Source organism: Vespula pensylvanica, chromosome 1, assembly GCF_014466175.1.
Source record: "Vespula pensylvanica isolate Volc-1 chromosome 1, ASM1446617v1, whole genome shotgun sequence".
Taxonomy (NCBI): domain Eukaryota; kingdom Metazoa; phylum Arthropoda; class Insecta; order Hymenoptera; family Vespidae; genus Vespula; species Vespula pensylvanica.
In genome coordinates, this window is record NC_057685.1 from 17,075,810 (window position 1) to 17,090,809 (window position 15,000).

Genomic DNA, 15,000 nt, shown 5'->3' on the forward strand with positions numbered 1-15,000 from the left:
AAAAAAAAAAGAAATAAGGAGAAAAAAGAAAATAAAAATGTTTTACCTAACGAGAATAGTAGTTGCCTGTGGGCCCGATACGCCCCATCATTTTTCATTCGTCGAAGAATAGGAAGGGCTCGTCGCTCGGTTAACCATTGCTTCCGCAACGACAATGTTCGCGGTGTCGACGCTTCCGCTTCCGTTCGAACTCCCTACCGCGTATTTCTCTACTCTATTTTTTTCTCTCTCTATCTTCTTTCCTCTCCTCTCTTTTCCTCTTTTCACCTCTACTCTTCGACCATGAAAACTTTCCAATATTCCTATCTAAACTGGACTTCTTTTATTCAACGAACATCCCCGTTTCGACTTTCTAATTCATTTTAAATGTTTTGTTACAGAAAAATATTTCACGTGTTTATAATAAAACGATTAGAAACATGTAGGAACAATTTAGATTCTAATGAAATATATATATATATATATATATATATATATATATATATATACATGATAGATTGTGTAAGCGTATAATCAGTATAATAATAGGGTATTAATGCCAATTCGAAATATAACGAGTAAGACTTTATTCTAAGAATATCTGTCAGATCGTTGATCGATGATGATCTACGTTCCCATCTTAAACGTCGTATATTAAGGCTTTCTTTTTTTCTCTTTTTTCTTTTTTTACTCCAATTACACGTACATTCACTTCGTACTTTGGCTTACTCTGTAATGAATTCCATGCAATACGCGTTTACTCGAGTCGTAATCGTGTAAAATTACATCAGACTCTCCGATACTTTGATAAGCACGATTTCCTTACGTCGTATATTATTATTAGAATTAATATCGACTATATATGTATATCAGGTTTTCGCTCGCTTAAATACTCTCTCATTTTCGATTTAACCGTATACGATTTATCGATCGTTTTCTGGAGAGGGAGAGAGAGAGAGAGAGAGAGAGAGAGAGAGAGCCATTAAATGTCTCCATGTACGTTAATAACGAGCTCGTCGTTCTAACTTTCATAAAGTTGTCTCTCTAACTTCTATTCCCATATTTCGATTGGATATATCTCTACGGAGAAAGGAACGATCTAACGATATTTAATGATCGTTTCACGCACGGTGATCAAAGAAAAAGTCCTTTTCGATGAATGATCGACGACGATGACGACGACGACGAGATACCATATTTCGATATTATTTCATTCTCATCCAAATGATTATTCGCATTCTTCTTTTATTCTTTTTTTATTCTACATTTTTTAATACTCTTGTTGAAAGTAGAACATATCTTCTCGTTTATCTTCTTCTTCTTCTTCTTCTTCTTATTTTTCTTCTTGTTCAAGAAAAGAACATTTTCACGAAAATGAAAATAGTCGAAGAGTACGTGGTACTCGTACGAACGTTTACGAGCCTGATGACATAGTCGTACATAACGGGTACATCGTGGATTCCTCTTACTTCTTTCGTAGGTGTATACTGCCTTCAGAGTGAGTCTGTTATTAAGCCGACGAAGTCTCTGCGAACAACAGTTATCAGTCAGAGTGCAAAAGCACTTTGCCCGTTTCTCGATTCGGACTACTACCGTGCTTTCTTATTTTTCTTCAGATATATTTTCCTCTTTTCGTCATGCCTTATCGTATCATTTGATATTATATCCTTCTCTTTAGATTCTGCAAATGTATCCTCGTTTCTTTTTCTTTTCTTTTTTTTCTTTTCTCTTTGTTGTAAATTTTTATCAAAGTAATCTCGAGTAAAACATTATTTTACATTTTACAAAATTATTCATTAAAGAATGTGTTCACATGCGAATACATTTTATTGTTAATCATGTCAGTTCTCTCTCTCTCTCTCTCTCTTTTTTTTTTATTATTTTTTTATTTTTTATTTTTCTTTTCTTTTTTTTTTTTTTTTTTTGCTGCGTACGTAAGAAATGCGAGACAACTCGTTATACGTTCCTCAAATTTATGGAAAAATTTACAGAAACCAGAAGAAAAAGAAATAAATAAATTTATATCCCCTAATACGTCAAGTTTTATATTTCCCGTTAATATTTTACACGAATTTAGTGAAATCGACGAGGAGTTGTAATCTTTCATTTACTCGACGATGATCGAACATTTTGTAATCTTCCGTTGCGATATTTAAACGGTTAAAAATCTGTGCCGACATTAAAACGTAGGAAGTGGAATTTAGGAAAGCGCGTTGGCAAGCTCGAAGTGGCAAACGGTAATCAGAAATTTTTTTCTCTCCTTACTCAGAGATCGAACAGTCATCGTACAATACTTTGATGACACTCCTTGGGTTTCTCAATCCGGATGCAGAAGAGAAGAGGATGATGATGATCATGACGATGGTGATGATGATGATGATGATGATGATGAAGAGCCGTTTCTTCGTGACTTCGTGTCTTTGTCCGGGTGTATATTTTTTCTCTCTTTTTTTTTTTTTATTTCTTTTGCTTCTATTTTTATTTTTATTTTATTTCTCATTATTTATTATTATTATTATTATTATTATTATGCGTCTGAGAGAAAAACGACAGTAAATAACGGCCCAAACAAACCAAATTTAGTTATAGCCAAAGGGGGTGGGTGGGTGGTTGAGAGCTAGAAAGGTAGATCATATGACGCAAAACTCGTGTAATCACGTTTATAATAATTCTCCACTTAACTCTTCGTTATTCGATCTTCTCTATCGTTGAAATTAATCGAAATTAAATCTCCGTTTAATGAAATCGTTCTGTGGAAATTACTTTCACTGACATGAGCCGGGGCCGGTTGTTGGTTGGTGGGATTGGTTGGGTTGGTGGTCGACTCCATTTCGAGGTTTCTCGTACGGTGTCTTTTCCTCTTCATTACGTTTGTTTCATTGTCCTCTGTAACAAAGGACGATTTTCTTTCTCTCCCTTTCTCTCTCTGTCTCTTTCTCTAGTTCTATTCTCTATCTTTATCTCTCCCTCGGAGAGGAAACAGGCTCGTCGGAGAATTTTGCGAATCGAACGAGTCTCTAATTGGAGATGAGAGAGAGTGAGAGAGTGACAGACAAAGAGAGAGAGAGAGAAATAGAGAGAGAGAGAGAGAGAGAGATCTATTAGGTACGTACTCTAACCACGCGTGGTTTCTTCTTGAGCGACGTCTCCATAAACGTTTGCTCTATTCGTCTCTTATTCTCTTTTAGATATGATGAAATGACGGTATTTTAATCCGTCACGTTTTCTCGACCTATAGATAAATCATAATAATTTGTTGAGTCATCAACGAGAGAACGAGAGGAAGAGAGAGAGAGAGAGAGAGAGGAAAAAAAACGAGAGAATAACATTCTTAACGTTTCTCTCTCTCTCTCTTTCTCTTTCTCTCCCGACTGAATTTAATTGAAATTTCATTTTCCCCTATGTAATACTCATTCGAATATTTATTATTATCGTATTTATTTCACTTTTAATCGAATTATACATAGCGAATGAATATGGGAGAAAAAAAGAGGGCGAAGCACGAGTCTAAGCGTTCTTTTTATTTTTATTCGTACAGAGCGTTCGACGAATTGAAGAGGAATAACCGAGTCGGCGCGTATTAAATTTTATTTTAGTTTTTCTTTTCTTTTTTTTTTTTTTTTGTTTTGTTTTTTACCTTTTTTTTTATAATAAGAAGGAAAAGAAAATGATAAAAGAGAACTCGTCGTCCGAAGAGAAAAGAACCAACCCGCCAGCTATCGGAGCCGTTTCGGATTCGGCAAAGCGCATTAAAAGATTAAAAACGTTCCATACGTACGGGAGAGAGCGGGAAGATGAAAACGGCGAGAGAGTTCGTAGACCTTTTTGAGTATCCTCCTCCTTCTCTTCCTCCTCTTTCTCTACCACCACCAACATCTCTACTACCACCATCTCTATCTCCTGCATCTTGTTCCCTCTCTTTTCGGGTCGGTTTCGTGGTGTGCGTCAGGGTGGAATAACTCGAAGCGAGAAAAAGGGGTGTGCGAGATGTCCGGTTTCGTATTCGTCTACCCTCCCGTTTAGAAAGAAAGAAAGAAAGAAAGAAAGGACAAAAAAGGAAAAGAAAAGAAAAGAACTTAAATAAAAGAGAAAAAGAGCATTCAGGAGCTTCTTTATATAGGGTGAGTCATCTAATTCCTTACGAGTCAGCACAGTCGGATGACTGGCAAAGATGTATCGACAAAATTCTTTTAATATACAAAGTGTATGAAAATGAATTTTCTTTTTCATTTATTTTACTTTATTTCATTTTATTCCTTTCTTCTTCTTCTTCTTCTTCTTCTTTTTCTTTTTGCGATAATACATTGGTGTTATTGATTAAAACGTAAATTGGCGAACTCGAAACGAGTTAAGATATCTCTCATCCTGTATAGTTTGCTAGCAAGAGCGATATTATTAGTCAGCCAATTTCCTAATGACTCGGACCTCGCATTCGAGGAGGTCCAAGAATAGATTTTGCTCCTGGCGTCTATCTACGTATATGTGTGTCTGTATATACGTAGATATGTATGTCCGTATTTGTGTGTATGTATGTCTCTAGGCGCAACGCGATCGTTTTTATTTTTCTTTCATTTTATCACCTTCTTCTTTTCGCACTCTTCCTCATAGCGTTCACGCTCGATCGAACGCTTTCACTCTCGCCAAACATTATAGTCGGTACACCTTAGACGATATTACCAGCTCGTTCAGGATATCTATCGATCATGTTTTCCATGGATCTATTTCGAGATATTTCAATGTCCCCATAAACGGATAGAGAAAGGTGCCATTAACGTTAGTTATTTGCGAATTAATTATTACGACGATCACACTCACGTAATGGCGCTCGAAATTAATCTTCCGAATAACTATTTCCGTATAATTAACGTTTAATACCGATTACAGAGTTTAATAGCAGTTTCTTGTCGGTTACGATTATAATTAGATTCATTTTACGAAATCGATCATTGAAAATTAGAGATTCATCGGACTGTTCGATATATAGGATAGGAGTACATACATGAAAAAAAAAAAAAAAGACAAAAAAGATAAAGAAAAATGAAGAAAGAGATTAAAAGAAAAAAGAAACAAAAAAAAAATACTCTCCTTATTTAAATTGTACGTTATAAATAAGAAACAAACCAAAAGTAGCTTTAATAAGTCTAATAATTTTTAAAAAAATTTAATTTTAATAAAGCTTTAATAGTCTAATAATTCATTAAACAAATAATTTTAAAAAAGCTTTAATAGTCTAATAATTCATTATTTCCTCTAATTGCAAAAACATGCATCGTTCCGACTGAATCGAACAGTCCTAATGGAAAAACTATCGTTACGGGGACCGCAAACTGAGCTTTTTCTTTTTTTTTTTTCCCTCAATCGAAAACCATTTGGATCTACCGATAGGATCCATCGATATTTAATTTAGAGTTTCAACGGTACCAAATTGTACTTTTGCCGGTGGTGTTGGTGACCCGCAAATAGATTGAAAAAAGAGAGAGAAAAAAGAAAAAGTAAAGCTGGAAAAAAGGATAGAACGAAAAAATATGAAGTGGGGGGGTGGGGGTTGGGTAAGAAGAGGATGAGAGTTGAAGGAGAGGTATGAGGTATGAGATACGCATGTACCTAGACCCGTACAAACACATACGGCTTTGAAACGAACCTTTGGAATAACGTAGAGCCAAGATTAATTCCGTCGCGTCGTCCATCACTGCCAACGGCACTCCTGCCATTTTGCGAAACGGACGAACAAAAGGACGTGGCTTCGTCCAATGAGAAAAACAAAATCAGCGCATCATTAATCATCCGGTCGTTGAACGGTTTTGTCTATGTTTTTTATTTTTTTTTTCTTCGTTTTTGTTTCCTCTTTTTTGTTTCCCTTCTCTTACTCTCTCTCTGTCTCTCTCTCTCTCTCTCTCTCTCTCTCTATCTCTCCGCTAACCATCTGCTTTTTGACATCTCTTTCCCTTACCTCCGTACAATGTGAATCATTTCTTCGAGAGAGACTTATCTTTGTAATAGAAAATAAGAAGAAGAAAGAGGAAATAATAACGATGCATTTCAATCTGTTGAAATTCAGTAAAGAAAACCGTGTAATGATACTTGGAAAAAGTAATGGAGGATCCTCGATCGAATTAGGATAGAAAATATTGCTTGGAATTTTAATCGCGAGTAATTTTCATAAATTATTTATCTTTTTCTTGGTTCTTCTCTTTCTCTCACTTTTCAAATATAAATATATTTCTAACCGTAAACGTGTCATTTCAAAATAGTATATACAGTAGGTAGATAGATGGGTAGGTAGCTAGGTAGGTTGGTAAGTAGGTAGGTAGGTAGGTAAGGTAGGTAAGGTAAGGTACATATCTGCAGTAAGAAGAGAAACATGATTTGCGGTTTCATCGAGGTCTCTGATCTTAGCAGTGCGTTCCGCGCCTCCACCACGTCTTTCTTTTACCTCTTCTGTTACAACGTATATTTCTTGAAGGAGCAGAGGGATGCGTGAACCAACTTGAAGCGGTCTTTCCTTCTCGGAGAGGAAGAGTGGATATTCGAGATGTGGTTCAATGAACCTTTGTAAGTTAGCTAGCTAGATAGCTAGCTAGTTAAGTCGACGACGTAGACGTCGTCCTCTTCGTCCTTATCGTCGTTGTCGTCGTCGTCGTCGTCGAAAATGTAGACGTCATCTTTGTAGACGACAGCCACCTACATTCCAGTAGAAGTAGGTGTAAGAGAATAAACTATGAGAACGTACGCAACCGGCGTATCATACTTGAAAATCTACCCCTTCTACTTACCGAGATCCGCATGATAGATGATGTCATTTTGTGAGTGAACGTAACCTACCTACTTCCTAGTCCTACCAATCTTGAATGCATCTTACGTCGTCGTCCTTTCGTCCGAGGATTCGTTACTTAGATTTAGTAGGATTTACGAAAAGGATTTTGTATCTTTTCGTAAAAGATAGAGAGAGAAAGAAAGAGAGAGAAAAAAATTTGAAACGTGGCTAACATTCCAATGACGACGAGTATACATACATACATACATACATACATATAGTCTCGTCAAACGTTTTTACGATCGCTTTAGAACGAAGTTTTTTATTTTATTTTATTTTATTTTCAATCTAACGATATTGCTTTTCTATCGCAATTAAGATTTAGTTTAAATCGTGCTTACCTATTTCGAATAAATCTGCTATCTATATATTTATATGTGTATGTATATATATATATAAAACAATGTTCAGTGATCAAAGTGCGAAGATCCTGAGTATCCTTGTACGGACCACTGACTCGATCCGAGCAATTATTAACGAGCGATAATTCATCGACGATATCATCATCGTTGTGTAGTATCATCTATAGTATGTACCATCCTATATGGAGATAAGATTTATCAGATAATCCGTAAGACTTGAGCGTTCTCTCGTTGTTACACCCTGTCATCTTGCCGGTGTTGGCAAGGACGAAGGTACACTGATTGGTCATCGATGTCGGATATAATTATAAAAGTGTAACGTCCCGTAAAACATTGGAATACAAGGTGTTAAAGCGTCGAATCTTCATCATCGTCGAGAATTATCGCATATTTATCGCATCGCAAAGCATGAGAGAGAAAGAGAGAGAGAGAGAGAAGAAAAAAAAGTTTCGGGTCGACGATGCCCTTTTTAAAAAATTTACGTAGGTTTGAGAAAACGAAAAAAGCTTTTTTATCATTTTCCTTATTTTCCGCTCGAATGAAATCTATCGATCGAGAATTATCGAGGGGTTTCCTGGAGCGTTCGATTAAAAAAAAAAAAAAAAGAAAAAAGAAAAAAGAAAGAAAAGAAAAAATGTGAAAAAAAAATTAAAAAAAAAAAAGAAAGTCGTACGTTTTACTCGTTCTTTCAAATATCTAACATTTTCTTTCTTTTCTTTTTTTTTTTCTTTAATCTAATTCGTGACTATTAAAAATTCAGATAAAGTGAATAAACTTTTTACGTAAGATCGAGATAATTCTTAGACAAGGTTTCACTCAACCCACAATACGACGTACATATATCTACATTAAATATGTATAAGAAGGAAGGTCGGCTCGAAAATAAAGTTCCAAATACGAACGTTACTGTTAATTGACGTTATCGTCCGAAAGCGTTTCTCAGGTTAAATTTTTAATGGGGCTTGCGAAGTGATAACTACGGTCATACGTCAAAAGTCGATAAACGTCAAAAAGGAAAGTGATCAATTTTGTAAAAGATTTTCTCGTGATTGGTTCTTGGTTGTTCACGAGAATGATTTAGTTAGAGGCTATCGTATATGTATTTGAAATATTGTACGAACTAATGACTTTAGTTTATCGAGTATAATTGATTATTATGATGATCGATCACTCTTCGAAATTGTAGATATATCTATGCCATAAATATTTCTATTTACGCGTCGTTATTCATTACGAAACAAATTTATTCAAAATCACGATATCCGATAGTATAGAAATGTATACAATTGAAGAAAAATAAAGAAAGACAAAAGAAAGAAAGGAAATATTAAGAAACGCGCTGGTTCGATTTTATTAACGTAGAATTAATACCTAAAGTGTTATGTAAGTAGAAAATCTCTTTTTCCCATCTTGACGAATTATTTCCTTTCAGGGTACGAAACTATGGATTATCATGGAGTACTTGGGTGGCGGTTCGGCTCTCGACTTGATGAAGGCCGGCAGCTTCGAAGAAATGCACATTGCGGTAATATTGCGCGAGGTACTAAAAGGACTGGATTATCTTCACAGCGAACGTAAGCTTCATCGTGACATAAAAGGTAAATATTTTTCATCGTGAGATAAGCATGGTAAATTCGTACATTATCCCTCGGTTATATTTATTACCTATTCGTGGAAGAGTTTCTCAGTATTTCCATAATATCAGAAGAAGAAGAAGAAGAAGAAAAAGAAGAAGACAAAAAGAGATGAGATAGAGTTAGAAAGAGAACGACGAAGAGAGAAAGAAAAATCATCTTCTTTTTCTTTTTCTTCCTCTTTCGAAATCTACGTATCGACATAATTCAAAGTTTTATCCCAATTTCAGCGGCGAACGTTTTGCTGAGCGAAATGGGCGACGTGAAATTGGCGGATTTTGGTGTTGCTGGCCAACTTACTAATACTACGAGCAAACGTAACACTTTCGTCGGTACTCCTTTTTGGATGGCACCAGAAGTTATCAAACAATCTGCTTATGATTCTAAAGTAAGTTAATCGCGATGCATATACGTCAATCTGTATCTATATTTTTATTCGTTTATTTAATAATTTTGGAATATTTAAAAGATGATATTACGATAATGTTATTTATTATTTTCTTTTTCTTCATTCAATGATAAGACTCATCGGATTCCTTACCGATCGATCTCTCAAATCGAACGCAAAACTATAGCGTTTAAACGCTCATCCCGTTATTTCCACGAAACACTGCGAATTACGACCGCTTTGTCGTTAACGCTTCGTTAACACCTCGAAGAACTAACGTCGGACAAGAGTAAAGAAGCTTTTCTTCTTCCTCGCAGGCTGACATTTGGTCCCTCGGCATTACGGCGATCGAACTGGCGAAAGGAGAGCCTCCTAATAGCGAGCTACATCCCATGAGGGTCCTTTTCCTCATACCGAAGAACAATCCACCTCAGTTAACTGGGAATTACACGAAACAGTTCAAAGAGTTCGTCGAGGCGTGCTTAAATAAGGATCCCGAGAACGTAAGTTGCAATTGACTAACTGTTCGTCTTAATTGTCCAAAAGGTCTGCCTCGTATGCACGTTTTCTTTTGACGAAAAGCCCTTTCACGGCAGTTGAACTTGAAAGTGTTCAAAGCGTACTAGTGTAAATTCGAATAAAATTGATGGGATAAGATCTTTACGATTATTGTATATATGTATATATTAAAAGAAAAAGTAAAAGAGGAAAAAAGAGATTTGCCAAATTTTCCCAAGAAACGAATACTCATTATTTTTTATTAAACAAAGTTTTTCTATATTTTACATATATACTTTATATCTTGTAAAAATATCAAAAAATAGTGATATTGACTCGGATATTTTTTAAGAGTATATTTCGTTGAAATGATCCATTTTTATTATTATTATTATTATTATTATTATTATTATTATTATTAATGTAGAATGATATTGCTAATTTAATTTGAAACAACTTTTGAAGAGTAAAGTAAAATAAAAAAAAAGAACAAAATTGAAAGAAAGAAAGAAAGGAAGAAAGAAAAAAATTCGAGAAAAAAAAAGAAAAAGAAAAAAGGGAAATAAAAAAAAGAGTGGATTCCTCACGGTTAAAAGATCACCGTCGAAACGAAATTAAAGCGAACGTATCGAACGGAAAGAAGGGGGAAGATTCAATTTCTCTTGGAACCGGTGTACTCGAGACGATCTTAATTTCGTGACGAATTACGATTTCTTCCTTTTAACAATTTTCTCAAAGACGTTCCCTCCCTTTATCCCCTCCTCTTGTTATAACATTGTCAAGATTTTTCATTTCATTCTACGACAAGTCATGAAGCCACTAACGTTCGATTCGTTAACAAATGTTATGTATGTACGTTGATTTCCATTGAATCTATAAAGAAATCTATCTCGTTAATTCGTAATTTGTGAGTTTTCATTTGATCTTTGTCCTTACCTTATACAGAGGCCGACGGCGAAGGAGCTTTTAAAGTTCCAGTTTATAAGGAAAGCGAAGAAGAACTCGTACTTGATCGACCTGATCGACAGGTACAAGAAGTGGAAGTCACAACGGAGCGAAGAGTCCGAGACGGAGAGCGAGAATTCAGACTCGTGAGTAACGATCGTTACATATATCGTGTACGTACGTTATTTCAAGATCGTAATCTTAAAGAAATTCTCTTGTCGATCATTACGGACTCAAATTCGTAGATCGTAAAATTAAATTCATAGATTTTGATGTATTCGTAAAGAGAGAGAGAGAGATCGGTGTTCACATTATCGGTAGGAGATAATTTTTCTTTTTTTTTTTTTTTTTTTCTTTTCCTTTTCACCAACGTTAATTTGTAATTAATTATACGCATCGATCGTTTAAAATCTTTTCGTTTTATTTTATTAATAGGGAGGAATCTAAGCAAGATAGCGATATGGACGAGCCATGGATAATGACGGTGAAGGGTCCACACGGAGTTAAAGGATCCGTAGTACCTATGTTGCCACTGGACGAGCAACCTACCTCGTTGACCGTGACTCACACACTGAATCATAGGTCTTCGAACCATAATCAACAAACGAAACCTCACGCGAATGGGGCTTCGCGATCGCCACCTAAGGAATCGACGTTGAATCATTACAGAAGTGATTCCAGAGACTCCTTACGTGACGGACAAAGCAAGCACACAACGCCGGTAAGAGAAAATGTCATAGGTTACTGTATGAGATAGCGGTTGGATCGTTTGAGAAAAGAAAGAGGAAAAAGAAAAAATAATATTTTTTCAATATGTCTTTGCGACTTACCAAGTTGTCCGAAAAGTTTCTTTCATTTTTAAATACTATGAGATAAATTAGCTAACTGCGGATAGCGAAAGAAACTTTAGGGCAATCTAATTGTATTATATTCATTATATTTTTATAATATAATATATTAATAAATATAATGTAATATAATATTTATTATATTATATTTATTACTGTATTACGTTAATTATATTTTTATAATGATCTAATATAATATAATAAATATATTATATTTTATTTTTTTTTTATATCATACCCTGATTATATCAATCATATTACATTATATTGTTTTTAAATCACTATTATTCTTTTCAGTTGCGACCTCACGAAGCTGCACCACCGCCACCGATCGACACGCGAGAGAAGAGAGACGAACGAGACTTTCGCGATTCCAGCAGAGAATCAACTCTGAGGGAGCCAAAAGAATTACGTGATAGCAGGGAAAGGGATAGGGATGGAAGAGACAGGGAACGGGATAGGGAAGGTAGAGAAAGAGGGGACGTTGCTACGAGAGATAAGAGAAACAGTAAACCGGACGTACCAGTGGTACCAATGGTCGACCATAGATCTGCCGAGGACAAGCAGCAACGACCAAGGAGTTCGCAAGAACTTAAAAACCCAAGAAGTGCTGCTCTCTCGGCCGTCGTCTTGCCACTTCTATCAGAGGTAAATTCTTTTTTTATTTTTTTATTTTTTTTTTAACCTTGCGTTCTTTTTTCTCTCTAATAGAAAGCTTTAGTATATAAAAATTATTATCAAATGAAGCAGCAAATAACATTCTTTTTTTCTTTTTCCTTTCTTTCTCTCACTCTCTCTGTCTCTCTTCTTCTTCTTCTTCTGTCCTTCTTCCTTTCCGCAAATGATCAAGCTTCAACGAAAGCACCAGTATTCCACGCGAGACAATAACGGCGAAGGTGGAAGTGGCGTTGGAAAGAATGGTGGCGCGATAGAAGAACTACGTGGTGCCTTTGAAATGGCTGAACGTACGTCTCCAGGAATGACCGAAGCTCTTATCAGGGAACTTCTTAAATCGTTGCTTCCGGCCAATCACTCGGAGGGTCGTCTTTCCATGCTAATGGAGAAAGTTATTTTGAGGTAACTTTCGATAAAAACAATAAGAAAATTATCTATTATTATCGAACGATTGTCTCTCCTTTATTTTTATATTCAATAATTTTTTATTATTATTCCTATAATTGTTATTATTATTTATTATTATTATTATTATTATTATTATTATTTGTTTTGTTTTTTAGGGATACGTAGGGACGCGAGAGGTCGAAGGTTCGCAAGAGATTGTGGTCCGAAAATGTCCTGACATTATAATCGTTCGTTACTTCTCTATTATCAAGCTTATTTATCACTCCGAGCCAGCTCATCGTTAAACGCCATTTCCGAACTTGAAGAAAAGCTATAACAGGAACGAGGATCGTCGTGAATAATATACGAGTATGCGTTTACTTCTCTTTAAACCTTTAACAGCCGAATTACAACGAAATCTATCGAACCTTTATCTAAACGAATTAGTCTAAAAAAGAAGAAGAAGTAGGAAAGAAAAAAAAGTAAGAAAAAAAAAAAAAGAACTCTACGAGAACTTTTAATCTATTTTCAACGTGACACTTTTCAACATTTCTAATCTAATGGGTCGCTTTTTTGTGTGTGTATATATATATATATGTGTGTATGTGTGTGTATACACACATACAAGCGAAATACCCTGCTGCCTAGAATTCTTCGAAATAGTTCCTATTCGTGTAATTACGAATCTCGTTTACCGAGAGAAAGAAAAAGAGAAAGAGAAAGAGAAACACTTCGTTTAGGAATTTTTTTAATGCATAATGTATGAACCTTTTAGATAAATTATTTTCTATGTTAGATAAAACGCTTACGAGTGTGGTTACTGCTCTCATGAAAAACTATTAACCGAGTCCCTCGTGTCTGATAAAATAATAAAATCTGCCTTTTACTTTCCTAAGTGTATTACATATTGCATATTTTAAAACGCAAACGTTATTACGACGATCGATGATATCCCGAGATCCGTATGCGAAATAAGACATTTAAGTAGAAATATACATACATAAATATATATATATATATATATATATATATATATATACGTATATATATAATACGTATCTTAAATAATATATCTTTTTACGACTTTCTTCATGTTCGGCTCGAATAAATTTGCATACGACGATAGCACAGCGAGAATAATATTAAAGAACTATATGCAGGCTCGGTCAGTGTCCAATGGATAGAAAAAAAAAGGAAGAAATTCGTTGATCGCGGATCTTGCCTCTGTAATAAAAATGCATTCGAAACGTGCACCAGCAAGGTTTAGGATTATAAAAAAAAAAAAGAAAAGAAAAGAAAAAAGAGAAAAAGAAAGAAAATAAAAAAGCAAACAAAAACAAACAAACAAAATAAATATAAACTACTTTTACGTATAAGTAGGAAAAAAAAAGAAGTATCCTTACGATGCGTGCCGGATACTTTCGTGCTTTTGTTGAACTTCGAAAGCAACAACAGTGCTTCTCAGATAAAATAATCCGTACACTTTCTTCTTGGGTCGGATATTTATTTAATCGAATAGTTTATATCATATCGAAGAAGAAACGATTTCTTCGATTAGCCGTTCACCGGTTGAATGACAAATTTTCACCGGATATAAATCGCCTTCCTATAAGCTTACTCTGCTAGTGCATGTTTCGGATTCTTCTTAAGGCAGAGAGATTTAAAAGGTGAACTCTAGTAAATTTCTTTACTAGAGAACCATTGTAAATATGTATGTAGTACCATAAGATAGTCTTCTTGTTCTGATCGATCTTTTTGCGTATTGACTCGATCATTTGTAGCTCTTGGTTCGGTGATATTCCTCTAGTCTATTAAAAATGAAATAAATATAAGAGAAACAAATATACGAATCGTTTTACAAATCGTCTTCGAATATCTTCGCTTTCTGTCATTTGTTCGGATAGCTTAGATAAAAGAAGAAGAAGAAAAAAAAAAACAAAAGGAAAAGGCTTTTCTTAAAAACCTATATATTTCGGACTATAGGAATGTCCCAATTCGATTTTGAGCGGCGATACGAGGAGATATCTGCAAAATGTCGATTCTTAATCCACGTTGTTTGTAAACACTAATGTATTTTATAAAATATATAATATAGAAAAAATTCCTCGTAAGAGAAAAGAGAGAAAGAGAGAGAGAGAGAGAGAGAGAGAGAGAGAGAGAGAGAGAGAGAGAGAGGGCGATGAAGAGAAATACAGAAATAAAGAGCGAAAGCGAAAGAGAGCGAAAGAGAAAGATAAAGAGAGAAAATAAAGGACGAAAAGATTATTAAATGCAATAACGTAAAGCTCCCTTTCGCTTAGTCGAAAATGCAATATCGCGAAATTGTACCGCACGAAGTAAGATCGAAGGAAGGTGTGAGAGGGTGATAGAGTGAGAGAGGAAGAGTGCGCAAGAAAAAAAAAAGAGATATCGAAGGGAAATTAAAATGATATAACATACGTAAATAAATCTAATATCCGAATAAATAATT

At 35.0% G+C, this 15,000-nt stretch overlaps 1 protein-coding gene and 1 long non-coding RNA gene across 8 annotated transcripts in view; one reads left to right on the forward strand and one right to left on the reverse strand.

Moving 5' to 3' along the window:
* Positions 1-12,989, forward strand: part of LOC122638040 (serine/threonine-protein kinase 25) — a 93,854-nt gene extending 80,865 nt beyond the window's left edge. For all 6 annotated transcript variants that reach the window (XM_043830877.1, XM_043831054.1, XM_043807301.1 and 3 more), the window contains 8 exons: positions 8,588-8,753; positions 9,020-9,177; positions 9,495-9,680; positions 10,621-10,766; positions 11,056-11,341; positions 11,766-12,116; positions 12,319-12,545; positions 12,707-12,989. In XM_043830877.1, coding sequence (XP_043686812.1) covers positions 8,588-8,753; positions 9,020-9,177; positions 9,495-9,680; positions 10,621-10,766; positions 11,056-11,341; positions 11,766-12,116; positions 12,319-12,545; positions 12,707-12,716 — 1,530 coding nt within the window. In that variant the 3' untranslated portion in view covers positions 12,717-12,989. The remainder of the gene's footprint in view (positions 1-8,587; positions 8,754-9,019; positions 9,178-9,494; positions 9,681-10,620; positions 10,767-11,055; positions 11,342-11,765; positions 12,117-12,318; positions 12,546-12,706) is intronic.
* On the reverse strand, positions 2,511-4,209 carry LOC122627331. 2 transcript variants are annotated; one of them, XR_006326845.1, is made up of 4 exons: positions 3,758-4,209; positions 3,093-3,211; positions 2,662-2,865; positions 2,511-2,596 (listed from the first exon to the last, which is right to left on the reverse strand). It is a non-coding gene; the product is annotated as an uncharacterized LOC122627331 (long non-coding RNA). The 2 variants fall into 2 exon arrangements; XR_006326840.1 differs by lacking the exon at positions 2,511-2,596 and having other exon boundaries at positions 2,607-2,865.
* Positions 12,990-15,000: the final 2,011 nt, after the last annotated feature.